We start from the raw sequence: 23,427 nt of genomic DNA on the forward strand, positions 1-23,427 counted from the left end.
ATGGCCGACTGGCAGCCATCTTGTTTTTTGAAAATGTAATATTTTGGACATGCTTTGTCAGTTTTCATTCAAATTTAGTACATAGATCATACATGTTAGGATACATGTCCCGACCGTCTGTGAATTCCTGAGTCTGTCGGTCCGTCCAATCGTCCGTGTGTCTGTGCGTCAGTCTGTCCGTCATATTTTAGAATCCTGTGGACCGATTCCGTTCATTCTTTGTATGTGCCTAGTACCTTATGTGGGACATATGCACATGCAGTAGTTTAGCGATTCGATTCAAAATGGCCGACTGGCAGCCATCTTGTTTTTTGAAAATGTTGTATTTTGGACATGCTTTGTCAGTTGTCATTCAAACTTGGTACATAGATTATACATGTTAGGATACATGTCCATGACGATTTATTTCACAATTGGATCAAAGATGGTCGACTGGCAGGCATCTTGTTTTTGTTTTTTTATGCGGTATCTTGGACATGCTCTGTCAGTTTTCATTCAAATTTGGCACATACATGTACTTTATACATGTTAGGATGCATGTCCATGACAATTTGTTTCAAAATCTGGTCAAGGATAACCGATTGACAACCATCTGACTTTTTGGCCTTACTACTATATTTCCACAATTTATGTACCATTTTCATTCGTATTTGGCACATCATACATATCAGTGTGTTTCATAATCAGATCAAAGATGGCCGAATAACGGCTGTTTTTATTTTGGCCATATTACTATGACACGAAACACGTGTTTTGATGTAAATAAACAATCTGTTGTATACGCCACTTGGAACTCTAGTTTCAAGTACACACTCGCGACAACCCCTCCGCTTCAATATGACGAGCACAAAGAGAACTTAACGGGGACTGTGTCATTTTCAATGACTTGTTTTACATATTTTTGTCATGACAGTATGTTTGTAAATATCTAGAAAAATCTCATCTTTCGTTGATAATTTTTTCGATTGTTTGGAATGTCTGTCGACCAATAATTTGTTTGGAATATTGATCCCTGTTGATTTCTCCATACTGAGTTCTGGAAGGGCGTCGGTCCCAACGTCCGGCATTCAACACAATCAGCCGAGACAGGACAAACATTGACAGTAATTCGTGGGGATCATGTCCGTAATTTGTGGGCTGAAAACCCAAATAATTAAACAAGTATTATTATTATTATGTATATTTTACTTTACATCGCAAAACTACAACAGAGCTAGAGTTGTTCGCGATGAAACAGCCGCCTTGAAGACGATGCAACTTCAACTAGCCATTTCTTACCTTGAAATCAAAAAAATAAAAATTTGAAGAGCATCGAGGAAAATATTAATAACCATTCTTAGCAATCGCTAGCTTTATTTTATTCAAATCCATAAAATTCACGAGTTTTTTTACATTTGTTGACAACTTCCTTGCTTAAAAAAGATTGAAAATGTGGGTATGGTTCTCTTGCAAAGTCCTGTTGATAATACGGACAAGTATGGTTCTGTGACCCAGGTCGTTCTCCGATTATTTGACTTTCAGCCAATCATTGATGTTGTAACAAAGCATATTTGATGCTAATTGAAGGGTCGTCGTACCATCCAATCTCCGGCGTCGATTCACATAGTTGTTTTTGTGCTGTGACAGGCTTCAAAATTATTCGCTGAAAAACATCGGTATATTTTGACAAACGGGTGGGATTTGAACTCAGTTCAAAAAGAAAATACTAGGCTGAGATATATTACATTCCATGGCGAATCAATTTTCTTTGCAAGTAAACCAAAGTAGGGTCGATGATTTTCAGCTCCGATGGACTTCCGTCGAATTGTTCGACTGGCTACCAAATATTTAACTAAATTTGACACATTTTTTTGAAGCCCAATAAATTATTCATACATGTCAATCTCTGTTCGATTTTATCAGGAACACAGATTTTGTGGGAACACTTTTATGGTACATATAGACCGAACTCATGCGTGGTCGGAAATTAAGCGATAAAAAGCCGATGTAAAAGCGGAAGGTTGGGCGAAATGAGTACTGTATGACCATGTTTCTCCAACGAAGTCTTGACTGACAATAATGCTGACAATGGACGTTAGATAAACACGCATTGTTTGCGACAGGAAGCTTATCACTCGTTATATCAGAATCGTCAACAACAGAGTATACAGATAAAATGTTATCATTTAAACTGTTCCAAATATCCACGAAACGGCAGTTGTAGTCTTTTCTGCTAGCGTTTTGAAACACTAATTTGAGCATCGTTATTTTGCAATTTTGATCTTTTGAAAAGCTGGGATGCTGTATCAAGGTCAAAAATGACCGTTTTATCAATTTTTGAAAAATCAAGAGAAAAGTAAAAATTTCCCTTCTTGCTACCTTAACTGTATTCAGTTTGTGTGTTGTTTTTCTAAGGTAAATGATTGATTACTGATTAAATTCGAATAATTGTGAGTGTCCTTTCTTCTTGAACTTCGTTCTCGCCTAGGGACTTTCGCGGTCAGTCGACGAGCCTCTGTGTTCACAGGATAAAGTCCACAGGGATAAGTTAGGACCTCGTTTCACTACAATAACATTACCTTGCAAAACATAGTCCATGATAAAATGGTTCGTATTTACGATTTTACTGAAGTCTGACATTAATAAATAGTTCTGATGTCCAATACGTTTTTTTTAAAACTTTTTGTAGTTCAGTTTCAAATCAAACAACCGCGGAAAATTGGCCGTGCGTAGTGAAGTGATTGACCACTAAATTGAAGGCTGTCTGTGGCAGAGGTACTATTGCGTAAAGCGCAAAGACCTATGGGAAGAAGATTGACGCCATTTTGTGGTGAAACACCACAAGACTTTTACTACGCCAATTATTTGCGTATTTTTGTTATTAGAGGGATCTTGTGTTGATTTATTCCTTCTGGTAAACAAGTTTTAAAATATTTCGTAGATAGCTGATAATGATTTTTTCGTAAAATGCACTGAAAACAGTGAAATATCATATATATAAAATATGTTTTTGAAATTCAGTCCTTCACCCCCTTGGTTATTATTGCTGATTTTTCATCGTCGAAGTGTTTTACATCGCAAATTTTGATTCCCCGAGCGTCTCCAATAAATAACCTATCTAACCACCGAACTGAATTAATGATATTATCAAAAAATCATAGAAGATTTGACGAAAAATTGATCGTGTGGTGGCAGAGCTATATTTGTGGAAATAGAACTCTGGGAGATTGGGTTTAGATAGTCTAAAAATATTAGAACGTTTTTTCTCAATGTGTGTATTGATAAGATTTAAAATGAGGCCAGTGTCCTTGGAGACTCGTAATTTCTAATGGCCGGGCAGGGGGAGGGGGGAGGGAGATTAAGTAGTGATATATTAGGGGGTTAGTTATACATGTATATTTAAATTGTTTATGTTTACCACACTTTAACATTGTTCTTTGACAGTTTTTCTCAATGTATAGCTGCAAAGAAATCCATTATTTATTTTGCATAGGAGATTTTTTTGTTGATATTTGAGAGATTCACTATCATAATCATGGTAGATTGTTATGAGAGTGGGGCTATGATTGCCAACATATAAGCAAATTTATATAGCAATCAAAAGACATGTGATTTCTGCGGAATATATGTTGTATATAATGTAAATCAAAATAAAACCAAGCAAAATTGATATTGTTCAATATTTCAAACCTAAACAAAATAAGATTGGGACTTCTAGCAAATTACACTTGTTCCCAAATTCTTCAGAAACCATATCACAGCCAAGAAATGCTTTGAACCCCTTCCTTTTCCCCGCACTAACCAGTGTATCACAACCTTAAACTTAAAAAGGCTTTCACAGGCAATATTTGCTTTATCGTTGCCAGGTTACCCAACATTATTGCACTAAAATCAAAACTGGCAGTGGCCAACTTTTAGCGACTATGTATAGAAAACATCTGCTGTGTATGAATGAAAATGTTGGGGATAAAATGAGTTGAAGGATTCTATACACCATTTTGGAGTGAAAATTGTTCAAAATGGACTTTTTATACTTTTATATGTATTTGATTATTCTAAGAACATTTTAGAGCTCTATCTCTAAATTGAACTAAAGTAAAACTGCCAACAAAATTTACAATTTTGACACTGAATTTGCATTATCTACATGTATTTTAAACAAATGCTAAATGCACACTAAGAAATCAAATATCAATACAGTATCTTTAGAAGCTTACCTGTCTTTTCTTTATTACATCAAAAACATAGGTCACAGAAGTTTTCATTGCCATATAAAAAATTGATGTAGCAACTCCTTCATTCATCTATTGATCTGCAAATTACATATATTTAGATTCAATTTTGAACAATAAATTGTTGTCGGATTTGAAACTGGGGGAAAACCTAACTCTGGTGTTATTTGTAAACCAGCAGCCCTTTTGAGAAATCACTTAAACAAAATGAAAGTACAATTTGAGGACTAAATACAATCAACCTACAATATATTATACAGATTCCTTAATAAGATAAATAGATATGAACATATTATGGAGTTATGACAAATGGTGGTTCTATAATGCATATATTAATTCTCAATCTTCTTTATTTTTTATAGCCTGTTCTATATTCTTACTTTAGAAGTTCATGTTCTTGGCGTGTGAGAACAGGTAATATCAATAAGTAATAAATAATGATTTATCCAATAATGAAGTAACCAGAATCTTGTGATCTATTGTTGTATCCAATGTAGTCATTAGAATGTATCCTATACTGTGATATATTGTTGTATTCAATGTAATCATCAGAATGTCTTCTATACTGTGATATATTGTTGTATCCAATGTAATCATCAGAATGTCTTCTATACTGTGATATATTGTTGTATTCAATGTAGTCATCAGAATGTCTTCTATACTGTGATATATTGTTGTATCGAATGTAATCATCAGAATGTCTTCTATACTGTGATATATTGTTGTATTCAATGTAATCATCAGAATGTCTTCTATACTGTGATATATTGTTGTATCGAATGTAATCATCAGAATGTCTTCTATACTGTGATATATTGTTGTATTCAATGTAGTCATCAGAATGTCTTCTATACTGTGATATATTGTTGTATCCAATGTAATTATCAGAATGTCTTCTATACTGTGATATATTGTTGTATCCAATGTAGTCATCAGAATGTCTTCTATACTGTGATATATTGTTGTATCCAATGTAGTCATCAGAATGTCTTCTATACTGTGATATATTGTTGTATCCAATGTAGTCATCAGAATGTCTTCTATACTGTGATATATTGTTGTATCTAATGTAGTCATCAGAATGTCTTCTATACTGTGATATATTGTTGTATCCAATGAAATCATCAGAATGTCTTCTATACTGTGATGTATTGTTGTATCCAATGTAGTCATCAGAATGTCTTCTATACTGTGATGTATTGTTGTATCCAATGTAGTCATCAGAATGTCTATACTGTGATATATTGTTGTATCCAATGTAGTCATCGGAATGTCTCTATACTGTGATACATTGTTGTATCCAATGTAGTCATCAGAATGTCTATACTGTGATATATTGTTGTATCCAATGTAGTCATCAGAATGTCTTCTATACTGTGATATATTGTTGTATCCAATGTAGTCATCAGAATGTCTTCTATACTGTGATGTTCTGTTGTATCCAATGTAGTCATCAGAATGTCTTCTATACTGTGATATATTGTTGTATCCAATGTTGTCATCAGAATGTCTTCTATACTGTGATATATTGTTGTATCCAATGTAATCATCAGAATGTCTTCTATACTGTGATATATTGTTGTACCCAATGTAGTCATCAGAATGTCTTCTATACTGTGATATATTGTTGTATCCAATGTAGTCATCAGAATGTCTTCTATACTGTGATATATTGTTGTATTCAATGTAATCATCAGAATGTCTTCTATACTGTGATATATTGTTGTATCCAATGTAGTCATCAGAATGTCTTCTATACTGTGATATATTGTTGTATCCAATGTAGTCATCAGAATGTCTTCTATACTGTGATATATTGTTTTATCCAATGTAATCATCAGAATGTCTTCTATACTGTGATATATTGTTGTATCCAATGTAGTCATCAGAATGTCTTCTATACTGTGATATATTGTTGTATCCAATGTAGTCATCAGAATGTCTTCTATACTGTGATATATTGTTGTATTCAATGTAGTCATCAGAATGTCTTCTATACTGTGATATATTGTTGTATCTAATGTAGTCATCAGAATGTCTTCTATACTGTGATATATTGTTGTATCCAATGAAATCATCAGAATGTCTTCTATACTGTGATGTATTGTTGTATCCAATGTAGTCATCAGAATGTCTTCTATACTGTGATGTATTGTTGTATCCAATGTAGTCATCAGAATGTCTTCTATACTGTGATGTATTGTTGTATCCAATGTAGTCATCAGAATGTCTATACTGTGATATATTGTTGTATCCAATGTAGTCATCAGAATGTCTCTATACTGTGATATATTGTTGTATCCAATGTAGTCATCAGAATGTCTATACTGTGATATATTGTTGTATCCAATGTAGTCATCAGAATGTCTTCTATACTGTGATATATTGTTGTATCCAATGTAGTCATCAGAATGTCTTCTATACTGTGATGTTCTGTTGTATCCAATGTAGTCATCAGAATGTCTTCTATACTGTGATGTTCTGTTGTATCCAATGTAGTCATCAGAATGTCTTCTATACTGTGATATATTGTTGTATCCAATGTTGTCATCAGAATGTCTTCTATACTGTGATATATTGTTGTATCCAATGTAATCATCAGAATGTCTTCTATACTGTGATATATTGTTGTACCCAATGTAGTCATCAGAATGTCTTCTATACTGTGATATATTGTTGTATCCAATGTAGTCATCAGAATGTCTTCTATACTGTGATATATTGTTGTATTCAATGTAATCATCAGAATGTCTTCTATACTGTGATATATTGTTGTATCCAATGTAGTCATCAGAATGTCTTCTATACTGTGATATATTGTTGTATCCAATGTAATCATCAGAATGTCTTCTATACTGTGATGTATTGTTGTATCCAATGTAGTCATCAGAATGTCTTCCATACTGTGATATATTGTTGTATCCAATGTAGTCATCAGAATGTCTTCCATACTGTGATATATTGTTGTATCCAATGTAGTCATCAGAATGTCTTCTTTACTGTGATTTATTATTGTATCCAATGTAGTCATCAGAATGTCTTCTATACTGTGATATATTGTTGTATCCAATGTAGTCATCAGAATGTCTTCTATACTGTGATATATTGTTGTATCCAATGTAGTCATCAGAATGTCTTCTATACTGTGATATATTGTTGTATCCAATGTAGTCATCAGAATGTCTTCTATACTGTGATATATTGTAAGTTGTATCCAATGTAGTCATCAGAATGTCTTCTATACTGTGATATATTGTTGTATCCAATGTAATTATCAGAATGTCTTCTATACTGTGATATATTGTTGTATCCAATGTAATTATCAGAATGTCTTCTATACTGTGATATATTGTTGTATCCAATGTAATTATCAGAATTTCTTCTATACTGTGATATATTGTTGTATCCAATGTAATTATCAGAATGTCTTCTATACTGTGATATATTGTTGTACCCAATGTAGTCATCAGAATGTCTTCTATACTGTGATATATTGTTGTATCCAATGTAGTCATCAGAATGTCTTCTATACTGTGATATATTGTTGTATCCAATGTAGTCATCAGAATGTCTTCTATACTGTGATATATTGTTGTATCCAATGTAATTATCAGAATGTCTTCTATACTGTGATATATTGTTGTATCCAATGTAATTATCAGAATGTCTTCTATACTGTGATATATTGTTGTACCCAATGTAGTCATCAGAATGTCTTCTATACTGTGATATATTGTTGTATCCAATGTAGTCATCAGAATGTCTTCTATACTGTGATATATTGTTGTATCCAATGTAGTCATCAGAATGTCTTCTATATTGTGATATATTGTTGTATCCAATGTAGTCATCAGAACGTCTTCTATTCTGTGATATATTGTTGTATCCAATGTAGTCATCAGAATGTCTTCTATACTGTGATATATTGTTGTATCCAATGTAGTCATCAGAATGTCTTCTATACTGTGATATATTGTTGTACCCAATGTAGTCATCAGAATGTCTTCTATACTGTGATAAATTGTTGTACCCAATGTAGTCATCAGAATGTCTTCTATACTGTGATATATTGTTGTACCCAATGTAATTATCAGAATGTCTTCTATACTGTGATATATTGTTGTACCCAATGTAGTCATCAGAATGTCTTCTATACTGTGATATATTGTTGTACCCAATGTAGTCATCAGAATGTCTTCTATACTGTGAAACTTTATTTCATTGAAAACCATAGAATTTGTGCATTAACCCCTACATGTTCATATGACACCAATGCTAAAATTGTTAAAAAAAACAAAATAATGTACTAATGCAGTTGAATTGAATGAGATCTAAGCAGCTAACTTTTAGCCAAACACTGATAGAAATGTTGACCTCAGTTCAAAAACAAAATAGGTTTGACTACCAGACAAATATGTATATGCTTTTGGAACAGACTGGCATTTGTGGTGAATCTTGCATTATTTCAAAATCTTATATGTCATTCATAATAATGTGTTCATTTACTTTCTAGCACTAGCCATAAAAGGCATTGAATATGAAACAAATGCAGTAAATCTGCTGAAAGGAGAACAGGTAAATTACATTGTCCATCATTCTGTCATCATTTTTTGGATTGCACTGTATTGGTTTTGTGTTGTGTACTTGTGGGTTCCAAATTTGTGTGTAATCGTCTATTTCAAAGTTTTGTCGTCTGTATTCTTGAAAGCATGCATTCATGTTAATTTATATGAAATTCAGAACACTGTATTGTTAATTGTGATATTTTCTCTTTGCCAATCAGTTAAAGCAGTTTTTGAACTTTGGAATAGGTAGACATGGTATACAGACAAACTTTGGAATAGATAGACATGGTGTACAGACAAACTTTGGAATAGATAGACATGGTGTACAGACAAACTTTGGAATAGATAGACATGGTGTACAGACAAACTTTGGAATAGATAGACATGGTGTACAGACAAACGTTGGAATAGGTAGACATGGTATACAGACAAACTTTGGAATAGATAGACATGGTGTACAGACAAACTTTGGAATAGATAGACATGGTGTACAGACAAACTTTTGAATAGATAGACATGGTGTACAGACAAACTTTTGAATAGGTAGACATGGTGTTTAGACAAACTTTGAAATAGGTAGACATGGTATACAGACAAACTTTGGAATAGGTAGACATGGTGTACAGACAAACTTTGGAACAGATAGACATGGTGTACAGACAAACTTTGAAATAGGTAGACATGGTATACAGACAAACTTTGGAAGAGGTAGACATGGTGTACAGACAAACTTTGGAATAGATAGACATGGTGTACAGACAAACTTTGGAATAGATAGACATGGTATATAAACAAACTTTGGAATAGGTAGACATGGTGTATAGATAAACTTTGGAATAGGTAGACATGGTGTACGGACAAACTTTGGAATAGGTAGACATGGTGTATAGATAAACTTTGGAATAGGTAGACATGGTATACAGACAAACTTTGGAATAGGTAGACATGGTGTACAGACAAACTTTGGAATAGGTAGACATGGTATATAGACAAACCTTGGAATAGGTAGACATGGTATACAGACAAACTTTGGAATAGGTAGACATGGTGTACAGACAAACTTTGAAATAGGTACACATGGTATACAGACAAACTTTGGAATAGGTAGACATGGTATACAGACAAACTTTGGAATAGGTAGACATGGTATACAGACAAACTTTGGAATAGGTAGACATGGTGTACAGACAAACTTTGGAATAGGTAGACATGGTATATAAACAAACTTTGGAATAGGTAGACATGGTGTATAGATAAACTTTGGAATAGGTAGACATGGTGTACGGACAAACTTTGGAATAGGTAGACATGGTGTATAGATAAACTTTGGAATAGGTAGACATGGTATACAGACAAACTTTGGAATAGGTAGACATGGTGTACAGACAAACTTTGGAATAGGTAGACATGGTATATAGACAAACCTTGGAATAGGTAGACATGGTATATAAACAAACTTTGGAATAGGTAGACATGGTATACAGACAAACTTTGGAATAGGTAGACATGGTATACAGACAAACTTTGGAATAGGTACACATGGTGTACAGACAAACTTTGAAATAGGTACACATGGTATACAGACAAACTTTGGAATAGGTAGACATGGTATACAGACAAACTTTGGAATAGGTAGACATGGTATACAGACAAACTTTTGAATAGATAGACATGGTGTACAGACAAACTTTTGAATAGGTAGACATGGTGTTTAGACAAACTTTGAAATAGGTAGACATGGTATACAGACAAACTTTGGAATAGGTAGACATGGTGTACAGACAAACTTTGGAACAGATAGACATGGTGTACAGACAAACTTTGAAATAGGTAGACATGGTATACAGACAAACTTTGGAAGAGGTAGACATGGTGTACAGACAAACTTTGGAATAGGTAGACATGGTATATAAACAAACTTTGGAATAGGTAGACATGGTGTATAGATAAACTTTGGAATAGGTAGACATGGTGTACGGACAAACTTTGGAATAGGTAGACATGGTGTATAGATAAACTTTGGAATAGGTAGACATGGTATACAGACAAACTTTGGAATAGGTAGACATGGTGTACAGACAAACTTTGGAATAGGTAGACATGGTATATAGACAAACCTTGGAATAGGTAGACATGGTATACAGACAAACATTGGAATAGGTAGACATGGTATATAGACAAACTTTGGAATAGATAGACATGGTGTACAGACAAACTTTGGAATAGGTAGAATGGTATACAGACAAATTTTGGAATAGGTAGACATGGTGTACAGACAAACTTTAGAATAGGTAGACATGGTATACAGACAAACTTTGGAATAAGTAGACATGGTATACAGACAAACTTTGGAATAGGTACACATGGTGTACAGACAAACTTTGAAATAGGTACACATGGTATACAGACAAACTTTGGAATAGGTAGACATGGTATACAGACAAACTTTGGAATAGGTAGACATGGTATACAGACAAACTTTGGAATAGGTAGACATGGTGTACAGACAAACTTTGGAATAGGTAGACATGGTATACAGACAAACTTTGGAATAGGTAGACATGGTATACAGACAAACTTTGGAATAGGTATACATGGTGTACAGACAAACTTTGAAATAGGTACACATGGTATACAGACAAACTTTGGAATAGGTAGACATGGTGTACAGACAAATTTTGGAATAGGTAGACATGGTGTACAGACAAACTTTGGAATAGGTAGACATGGTATACAGACAAACTTTGGAATAGGTAGACATGGTGTACAGACACACTTTGGAATAGGTAGACATGGTATACAGGGAATCTTTGGAATAGGTAGACATGGTATACAGACAAACTTTGAAATAGGTACACATGGTATACAGACAAACTTTGGAATAGGTAGACATGGTATACAGACAAACTTTGGAATAGGTAGACATGGTATACAGACAAACTTTGGAATAGGTAGACATGGTATACAGACAAACTTTGGAATAGGTATACATGGTGTACAGACAAACTTTGAAATAGGTACACATGGTATACAGACAAACTTTGGAATAGGTAGACATGGTGTACAGACAAATTTTGGAATAGGTAGACATAGTGTACAGACAAACTTTGGAATAGGTAGACATGGTATACAGACAAACTTTGGAATAGGTAGACATGGTGTACAGACACACTTTGGAATAGGTAGACATGGTATACAGAGAATCTTTGGAATAGGTAGACATGGTATACAGACAAACTTTGAAATAGGTACACATGGTATACAGACAAACTTTGGAATAGGTAGACATGGTATACAGACAAACTTTGGAATAGGTAGACATGGTATACAGACAAACTTTGGAATAGGTAGACATGGTATACAGACAAACTTTGGAATAGGTACACATGGTGTACAGACAAACTTTGAAATAGGTAGACATGGTGTACAGACAAACTTTGGAATAGGTAGACATGGTATACAGACAAACTTTGGAATAGGTAGACATGGTGTACAGACAAACTTTGGAATAGGTAGACATGGTATACAGACAAACTTTGGAATAGGTAGACATGGTGTACAGACAAATTTTGGAATAGGTAGACATGGTATACAGACAAACTTTGGAATAGGTAGACATGGTGTACAGACAAACTTTGGAATAGGTAGACATGGTGTACAGACAAATTTTGGAATAGGTAGACATGGTATACAGACAAACTTTGGAATAGGTAGACATGGTGTACAGACAAACTTTGGAATAGATAGACATGGTGCACAGACAAACTTTGAAATAGGTACACATGGTATATAAACAAACTTTGGAATAGATAGACATGGTATACAGACAATCTTTGGAATAGATAGACATGGTGCACAGACAAACTTTGAAATAGGTAGACATGGTATACAGACAAACTTTGGAATAGGTAGACATGGTGTACAGACAAACTTTGGAATAGATAGACATGGTGCACAGACAAACTTTGAAATAGGTAGACATGGTATATAAACAAACTTTGGAATAGGTAGACATGGTATATAGACAAACTTTGGAATAGGTAGACATGGTATACAGACAAACATTGGAATAGGTAGACATGGTATATAGACAAACTTTGGAATAGATAGACATGGTGTACAGACAAACTTTGGAATAGGTAGAATGGTATACAGACAAATTTTGGAATAGGTAGACATGGTGTACAGACAAACTTTAGAATAGGTAGACATGGTATACAGACAAACTTTGGAATAGGTAGACATGGTGTACAGACAAACTTTGGAATAGGTAGACATGGTGTACAGACAAACTTTGGAATAGGTACACATGGTGTACAGACAAACTTTGAAATAGGTAGACATGGTGTACAGACAAACTTTGGAATAGGTAGACATGGTATACAGACAAACTTTGGAATAGGTAGACATGGTGTACAGACAAACTTTGGAATAGGTAGACATGGTATACAGACAAACTTTGGAATAGGTAGACATGGTGTACAGACAAATTTTGGAATAGGTAGACATGGTATACAGACAAACTTTGGAATAGGTAGACATGGTGTACAGACAAACTTTGGAATAGGTAGACATGGTATACAGACAAACTTTGGAATAGGTAGACATGGTGTACAGACAAACTTTGGAATAGGTAGACATGGTATACAGAGAATCTTTGGAATAGGTAGACATGGTATACAGACAAACTTTGGAATAGGTAGACATGGTATACAGACAAACTTTGAAATAGGTACACATGGTATACAGACAAACTTTGGAATAGGTAGACATGGTATACAGACAAACTTTGGAATAGGTAGACATGGTATACAGACAAACTTTGGAATAGGTAGACATGGTATACAGACAAACTTTGGAATAGATAGACATGGTGTACAGACAAACTTTGGAATAGGTAGACATGGTGCACAGACAAACTTTGAAATAGGTACACATGGTATACAGACAAACTTTGGAATAGGTAGACATGGTGTACAGACAAACTTTGGAATAGATAGACATGGTGCACAGACAAACTTTGAAATAGGTACACATGGTATATAGACAAACTTTGGAATAGGTAGACATGGTATACAGACAAACTTTGGAATAGGTAGACATGGTATACAGACAAACTTTGGAATAGGTAGACATGGTATACAGACAAACTTTGGAATAGATAGACATGGTGTACAGACAAACTTTGGAATAGGTAGACATGGTGCACAGACAAACTTTGAAATAGGTACACATGGTATACAGACAAACTTTGGAATAGGTAGACATGGTGTACAGACAAACTTTGGAATAGGTAGACATGGTATATAGACAAACTTTGGAATAGGTAGACATGGTATACAGACAAACATTGGAATAGGTAGACATGGTATATAGACAAACTTTGGAATAGATAGACATGGTGTACAAGACAAACTTTGGAATAGGTAGAATGGTGTACAGACAAACTTTGGAATAGGTACACATGGTGTACAGACAAACTTTGAAATAGGTAGACATGGTGTACAGACAAACTTTGGAATAGGTAGACATGGTATACAGACAAACTTTGGAATAGGTAGACTTGGTGTACAGACAAACTTTGGAATAGGTAGACATGGTATACAGACAAACTTTGGAATAGGTAGACATGGTGTACAGACAAATTTTGGAATAGGTAGACATGGTGTACAGACAAACTTTGGAATAGGTAGACATGGTATACAGACAAACATTGGAATAGGTAGACATGGTGTACAGACAAACATTGGAATAGGTAGACATGGTATACAGAGAATCTTTGGAATAGGTAGACATGGTATACAGACAAACTTTGGAATAGGTAGACATGGTGTACAGACAAACTTTGGAATAGATAGACATGGTGCACAGACAAACTTTGAAATAGGTAGACATGGTATATAAACAAACTTTGGAATAGGTAGACATGGTATATAGACAAACTTTGGAATAGGTAGACATGGTATACAGACAAACATTGGAATAGGTAGACATGGTATATAGACAAACTTTGGAATAGATAGACATGGTGTACAGACAAACTTTGGAATAGGTAGAATGGTATACAGACAAATTTTGGAATAGGTAGACATGGTGTACAGACAAACTTTAGAATAGGTAGACATGGTATACAGACAAACTTTGGAATAGGTAGACATGGTGTACAGACAAACTTTGGAATAGGTAGACATGGTGTACAGACAAACTTTGGAATAGATAGACATGGTATACAGACAAATTTTGGAATAGGTAGACATGGTGTACAGACAAACTTTGGAATAGGTACACATGGTGTACAGACAAACTTTGAAATAGGTAGACATGGTGTACAGACAAACTTTGGAATAGGTAGACATGGTATACAGACAAACTTTGGAATAGGTAGACATGGTGTACAGACAAACTTTGGAATAGGTAGACATGGTATACAGACAAACTTTGGAATAGGTAGACATGGTGTACAGACAAATTTTGGACTAGGTAGACATGGTATACAGACAAACTTTGGAATAGGTAGACATGGTGTACAGACAAACTTTGGAATAGGTAGACATGGTATACAGACAAACTTTGGAATAGGTAGACATGGTGTACAGACAAACTTTGGAATAGGTAGACATGGTATACAGAGAATCTTTGGAATAGGTAGACATGGTATACAGACAAACTTTGGAATAGGTAGACATGGTATACAGACAAACTTTGGAATAGGTAGACATGGTGTACAGACAAACTTTGGAATAGGTAGACATGGTATACAGACAAACTTTGGAATAGATAGACATGGTATACAGACAATCTTTGGAATAGATAGACATGGTGCACAGACAAACTTTGAAATAGGTAGACATGGTATATAAACAAACTTTGGAATAGGTAGACATGGTATATAGACAAACTTTGGAATAGGTAGACATGGTATACAGACAAACATTGGAATAGGTAGACATGGTATATAGACAAACTTTGGAATAGATAGACATGGTGTACAGACAAACTTTGGAATAGGTACACATGGTGTACAGACAAACTTTGGAATAGGTACACATGGTGTACAGACAAACTTTGAAATAGGTAGACATGGTATACAGACAAACATTGGAATAGGTAGACATGGTGTATAGATAAACTTTGGAATAGGTAGACATGGTGTACAGACAAACTTGGGAATAGGTAGACATGGTATACAGACAAACTTTGGAATAGGTAAACATGGTATACAGACAAACTTTGGAATAGGTAGACATGGTGTACAGACAAACTTTGGAATAGGTAGACATGGTATACAGACAAACTTTGGAATAGGTAGACATGGTGTACAGACAAATTTTGGAATAGGTAGACATTATATACAGACAAACTTTGGAATAGATAGACATGGTGTACAGACAAACTTTGGAATAGGTAGACATGGTGTACAGACAAACTTTGGAATAGGTAGACATGGTATACAGAGAATCTTTGGAATAGGTAGACATGGTATACAGACAAACTTTGGAATAGGTAGACATGGTATACAGACAAACTTTATAATAGATAGACATGGTGTACAGACAAACTTTGGAATAGATAGACATGGTATACAGACAAACTTTGGAATAGGTAGACATGGTGTACAGACAAACTTTGGAATAGGTAGACACGGGATACAGGGAAACTTTGGAATAGGTAGACATGGTGTACAGACAAACTTTGGAATAGATAGGCATGGTGTACAGACAAACTTTGGAATGGGTAGACATGGTATATGGACAAACTTTGGAATAGATATACATGGTGTACAGACAAACTTTGGAATAGTTAGACATGGTGTACAGACAAACTTTGGAATAGATAGACATGGTGTACAGACAAACTTTATAATAGATAGGCATGGTATACAGACAAACTTTGGAATAGGTAGACATGATGTACAGACAAACTTTGGAATAGGTAGACATCATATATAGACAAACTTTGGAATAGATAGACATGGTATACAGGGAAACTTTGGAATAGGTAGACATGGTGTACAGACAAACTTTGGAATAGGTAGACATGGTATACAGACAAACTTTGGAATAGATAGGCATGGTGTACAGACAAACTTTGGAATGGGTAGACATGGTATATGGACAAACTTTGGAATAGATATACATGGTGTACAGACAAACTTTGGAATAGTTAGACATGGTGTACAGACAAACTTTGGAATAGATAGACATGGTGTACAGACAAACTTTATAATAGATAGACATGGTATACAGACAAACTTTGGAATAAGTAGACATGGTATACAGACAAACTTTGGAATAGGTAGACATGGTGTACAGACAAACTTTGGAATAGGTAGACATGGTATACAGACAAACTTTGGAATAGGTAGACATGGTGTACAGACAAATTTTGGAATAGGTAGACATTATATACAGACAAACTTTGGAATAGGTAGACATGGTGTACAGACAAACTTTGGAATAGTTAGACATGGTGTACAGACAAACTTTGGAATAGATAGACATGGTATATAGACAAACTTTGGAAAAGGTAGACATGGTATACAGACAAACTTTGGAATAGATAGGCATGGTGTACAGACAAACTTTGGAATGGGTAGACATGGTATATGGACAAACTTTGGAATAGTTAGACATGGTGTACAGACAAACTTTAGAATAGATAGACATGGTATATAGACACACTTTGGAATAGATACCCATGGTCTACAGACAAACTTTGGAATAGGTAGACATGGTGTACAGACAAAAACATTTGGTTTTACCATAGTTTTAATACATAAGTTACTCACTGTTTTTAGCTTTCAGGTAATTATTCAAAAACCAATCCTATGAAACAGTTGCCATCTCTTGAGATAGACGGTCTCTTGTTAACCCAGTCTGTAAGTATGCAACTCTGACAATCACACAGTCACTGGTTAACCCACACTGTTGAATCCTAAATCATTTTTTGATACTAGAGACTTGCCCATTCTAATTGTCAGTTGATTTATGCCAACAATTTGCCTATCCAGCTAAATTAATAAAGTTCATGTTATAAATTCTACAGATTTCAACATATCTATGCTATGTGATTTATTTCTAGTTGGCAATAATTGAATACTTGGAGGAAACTCGACCAAACCCTCCATTACTACCAAAGGATCCCGCTAAAAGAGTTATGGTGAGTATTGTCAAAATACATTGATGATTACAATTGTGGTGTTGGAAGTAATTTTAACGACCTATGTCAGTGTTCTGCATGCGTTGATTTGATAGGGGGGGGGCATGGTAAAATCATACGCCGCCAGGCTAAATATCGGCGTTGCCAGGGTAAAATTCTTCAGCGCCATGCTAAAATGACCAAATATAATCCTGCATAAATATAAATTCAAAAACATTAGTGAGAGGTTGCATTTTACATGAACAAAAACATGCACTAAGAAGAAAAATCAAGCCGACGTTAAAAAGTTAGGCGGTTATCGCTTCGCTTCATTGTGGCCCCATTATGGCGACAATGTGGCATCAGCATCGCTTCATCAAACAAAGAAGTACAGAACTCATTTCTCCCAACCTCTCGCCCGCTTCCGCTTTTCAATCGTTCGCTTTTGCGACCGCTTGTTGAATTTCCGCTTTATTTTCGACTGTGCAAAAATTCGGACTACTAACAATTTTCTGGTTTTCATAGATCACGGTTACTAGTTTAGTAACCGTGCATAGATGTTAAACAACCGTCAAAAATTCATATACTTTTTGTTTTAACTGACTAACTAACTATCTATAATTATATGCATGCAATCTGACCCTTTTGGCCTAGATTTGGCTGGGATTGACTATTTTATTTTAAACAATATTCTGACATGACGCACTGCTACAAAATGTATTTCAACAGAAGTACAACATGGTTGTCCGGGTTTCTTTTCCTGACTGTGTTGAGTTTGCGATTTGTATAATTATTGTTATTTCCCCCAAGGAGAACACAAGCTGAAGGACCATGAAGCTAAATAGAAGTCCCACGCATGGACTGAGTGAAAAAAAATATTTCTAAGGCTAAAATAAAACCTAATATCTCTTTGTGTATTTGTCAATTTTGCATATATTTGTTGTGACAGTATGTTCGTGAATATCTGGAAAAATCTCGTCTTTCGTTAATAATTTCATTTGTTTGAAATGTCTACCGACCGTGTCCCAATAATTTGTTTGGAATATTGATCCCCGTTGGTTTCTCCAAACGGTCCCGACGTCCATTATTCAACACAATCAGCATTTATTTATCTTAATTCATGGGGATCATATCCCGTAATTTGCGGGCTGTAAAACCAAATAATTAAACATGTACTATTTATTATATAATTTTATATTTTTTTACCTCGTGAAACTACAACACAGCGTAGAGTTGTCGCGGTGAAACAGTCGCCTTGAAATCGATGGAACTTCAATTATCCATTTCTCGCCTTGAAATAAAATTAAAAAAAATTCGAAGAGCATCGGGGGATATATTATTAACCAGTCTTACCAATTGCTAGCTTTATCTGCGATCCGGGCAGGGGGTATTAATTTGGGTCGTGTCTGTGCAATGTGTGTGCACATTTTCATGTTACCAGCTTTTTCTCACACATGTGTGATCCAATTCAGTTCAGAGTTGGTACAGAGACAGAAATTGATGGTGCTATGGTGCACATCAAGTTATTTTTTCGATTCTTCAAAGTTTCACTGTGTTTTTCCTTGATTTTTAACATTTTTCCTTCAAAATCCGACTTTTCCCGAAATTACCCGAGTTTAATCCGAGTTTTGATGACGCTTACGCAGTTCTCGTCTCGGTGGAAATCAGTCAATTTTGTGAGGATATTGTATCCCGGAATTGTATCTTTATTTGCGCAACGCTTCCATGGACAAAATTGTGTCTCGTCAATTTCAAAGGTAAGAAACTGTGCTTGTTATGGTATTTATACACTTTGTATTATCGTTTGTGTCTCGGGTTTGGTGATCGTGAGAAACTATTGCTAACCTGTCGAGAGTTTCCCAAGAAAAACTGCCTTTTTATTATGGTTGTAGGAACTGATTATGTATTGTGTAAATTGAAAGTTTACCTCGTGACTTCAGAGGTTTGCAGTGCTCTCACCGGGATTCAAACGTCGTGGTGGTGTCGGCGCAATGCTGCTCTGAGATGCTTGCCAGACTCTGCCTCGCTCAAAATCATTATCGCCATTCTTGATTTCCGCAACATTTACATTTGTTTATGATTTCCACAGCTATTGTTCTATGAGATGCGTCCTCGCTGTTCATAAACAGCCATAAACAAGTTTAGTTGGGTCGGCATGTACTCATTGAAAGTGTTGGATTATTTACGTAATCCACTGATCACGCAATAGGCGAAGTTAAAAATATGTCGCTACTTAGGAGAGCTTGCCCACAACGCTAAATGTCCCAATATAAACGTACCGGTACGTTTATTTTTTCCACAGAAAAATTCCACCCGGCACATTTTTATTTGGGACGGTACGTTTATTTATTTTTCGAAATCCGATTAAAAAAATCATGCCTTTTTCCCCATGAGAAACGAAGCCAAAAGATCGCACTAAAACATCGGTAAATCTGGTCTTTCGTGTTGCTTTCACCATGAGGTCGCTGAACTGTCATATTTAAATGCTTTATGGTAATTTGAGCACATGGGCACCATCCAGCATTTTGATTGGTTGATTAGCGACTTGACCTATCTGGTCAATAAACACGCGTCGTGGGCATGGATAACATGGCGGATATTGTCTCATCGAGCGTTAACATGTAACTGAAAACATTTGCTTACGATAAAACTAAGTTGAATATTACTTGCATTTCATAACAATTAAACGAATTTATTTTTTGTACGTTAATATAATCACTACTGAGTACTAATCAACAATTACAACACTTCGAAAACAAGTAAGCTACCGTACCATGATCATTTGCTACCAACAAAAAAATAATGCATAATAAATATAGTGAATATTTTTTGTTGTCATGTGAACAGTTTTTTTGATTGACTGTAATTTTCCAACATTTCATGACGTCCATTGTAGCACCAAATTATGGCCTTTCACTCCTCCTTGACGTCTATTTAAACGATTATACGGCATCTTGTCGCCAGCCACGAATGTCACACTAGACGAACTTGATCGATACTGCCGACCATTCCATGCATTTTTTATCGACGCACGACGACACGCAAATCGAGAAAAGTATTGTCCTTGCAACAATTTCGCGCAATACGTCACCACTATACAGTGACTGATTTAATTTTTATTCAACATTTAAACAAACTACAGTGAGTTGTTCTATGGTCGTATAAAAATAAAATAAACTACATTAAGATACAGTAAAGTTAACCAACTAAACAGAATGCTAAATAAAGCTAAATAATATTACAAACACATATAGAATCACAATAAACTTGTACGATCACATTAGAGTCATAACTATGGAAAGAATATTTTTATATTTGGTGGAGCTGCTCATATATCATCTGCATACATTTTTGTATGTATTGTGCAGTTTCCCAGCCAGTCAGATTCCAGTAGTGATTGGTTTGCTACTTCATTACATCTTGCAGCCTTTCAAACAGTATATTGCTACACATGCATCAATTGTTGTCCATGTATATTCCTAATTGCTCAGTGAAAACTTGCAATTTCTTTCTGGCTGGTATAAATATATTAAGTAATATGTTTTTGTACTGAAAAGACAGTACACAAATATCTTTTTTAATTAAATTTAACAGCTAATGGGAGCATATATACTACAACCTCTGCTTACTTTTGACTAAATGTTTTTTTGTTTTTTTCAGGTGCAGAGCCAGAATTTTTTTCTAGAAAAGCAAAGCCACTGAAACTGCATACCGGTATATTACAAAAGCATTCTATTCGCTGCATGTCTGACAAAGTTTTGCAGGTCGTCTTTTTAGTCCCCGTTCAGGCGCAGCCTGAAAATGGGACTTATAATTCAGGTTTTGTCTTTTTTCCGTCTCCAACATTTTCTCAGAAATTCTACAGCAGGTATCAGTGAAACTTGGCAGGTTGATGAATAAGTGTCTTCCGAGTATGCACGCATTTTTTTTTTCCAGATCTGAAAATCCCAAGTGGGTCTTTTTCACGATTTTCATCAAAAATTACCTCTCCCGGCAACATTGACAGAACGTCTGCGCATGCTCAGAATAAATTAATTACTGTAAAATACTTTATTTTTGCTTGCAACATTTTTTTGCTATTTTCGCTGAAGGAATGTTTCAGTTAAAATAAAATCCAGCGAATATACCCTTTTCTTATATTTTACAGTCAACTTGTCAAAAATCAATGAAAATAAATTCAATACAAAACAGCCAGAAAAAGTCTTTTCAGCGAATGATAATTCCAGCTGAAATAAAATATTTTACAGTAGATTAGATCTGTGAGTAACGCTGCTGTTATTACGGCACGTGATTTCTCCATTGCGTGCAATTTATTATAGTACTGTTTATACATGTATTCTGTTCGGCTCAGTGGTCTCATTCACTAGTTGCTAGAAGAACTAGTAACCTTATTTGATTTCAAGAACTTCAAGAAGGCGGCATAAGAGACGTGTTTGCAAAGGTAAGTTCTCCAGTTTCTACAAAATTGAATGTATTTTGGGGTACGATTGGTGTACATTCCGTGACGTACGTACGGACGTGAATATTATGATGATTGCCAGCTTTATATTCTTGTGAAAAGCCAAAAAAGCAAACAATTGTCTCCAATCTACGAAACTAGTTTGTAAATTGTATACCCTGTCAAATTATTGTACACGGACGATTAATTCATGGGGACATAGTTTCAAGTTAGTAAATCGTTATCCGGTCTTTTGCTTATGACGCGATTTCTGAAATATCCACAACTCGGGGGGGGGGGGGGGGGAATGTCCCTGTGTCGATCAATTTATTCATTATATAATAGTAGGTTGCATATGATTATATTCGTATTTTTATGTTGTGAGCATTAAACTGTTAGTTGTAATGAAGATTTTGCCGATCTCGTACGATTCAACATGGCCGATGTGCAGTGACAACACGTGTATGGACGTTCGGTCGAGTAGTCTGCAACGGACCATGAAATCGCCCGGCTTTTTTCGGCATTTTTTTTTAGTTTTTTTTTTTAAATATTTTAGATATTTCATTCACTCCTGGCGCCTAAAAGAGTCTACTTTATATTTTACCGTAGTCATTGACACCTATTGTGAATAGCCCGAATGGGTAAGCTTCGTTTCGACAATGAGCTGTTATTTCTGCGAACAATGTTAAATTATTCTTTGAATGCTCAGTTTATATTTTGAAAACAACTAATTTTTTGATTAAAAAAAAAATCATTCCGTTTTCCCTGTCAAAATCAAAGCATACAGATCTTGCCAGAACATCGGTAAATCTACTACCGCGTTGCGTTCACCACGAGGTCACTGAACCGTCATTAACATATTTAAATGAGCCACGTGTAAATGAGAACAAGGCGGATATCTATCGCATCGCGCATTTACATTCGACCGAAATCATTCGTTTACGATGAAACTAAGTTGAGTATTACTTCCAATTTATAAAAATTCAACGAATTAAATTTTTGTGCGTTATTATAATCATTACTGAATAATAATCACCAATTGCAATACTTCGAAAACAAGCAAGTTATTCACTTG

At 35.0% G+C, this 23,427-nt stretch overlaps 1 protein-coding gene across 1 annotated transcript in view; it reads left to right on the plus strand.

Annotated features, from left to right (window-relative positions):
- LOC146749024 (maleylacetoacetate isomerase-like) overlaps positions 1–23,427 on the plus strand; it is a 95,374-nt gene that overhangs the window by 4,332 nt on the left and 67,615 nt on the right. The window contains exons 2-5 of the mRNA XM_085495769.1: positions 4,574–4,625; positions 8,725–8,786; positions 17,574–17,654; positions 17,858–17,935. Coding sequence (XP_085351895.1) covers positions 4,574–4,625; positions 8,725–8,786; positions 17,574–17,654; positions 17,858–17,935 — 273 coding nt within the window. The remainder of the gene's footprint in view (positions 1–4,573; positions 4,626–8,724; positions 8,787–17,573; positions 17,655–17,857; positions 17,936–23,427) is intronic.

This window comes from Saccoglossus kowalevskii, chromosome 2 (genome assembly GCF_978046115.1).
Source record: "Saccoglossus kowalevskii chromosome 2, keSacKowa6.1, whole genome shotgun sequence".
NCBI lineage: Eukaryota > Metazoa > Hemichordata > Enteropneusta > Harrimaniidae > Saccoglossus > Saccoglossus kowalevskii.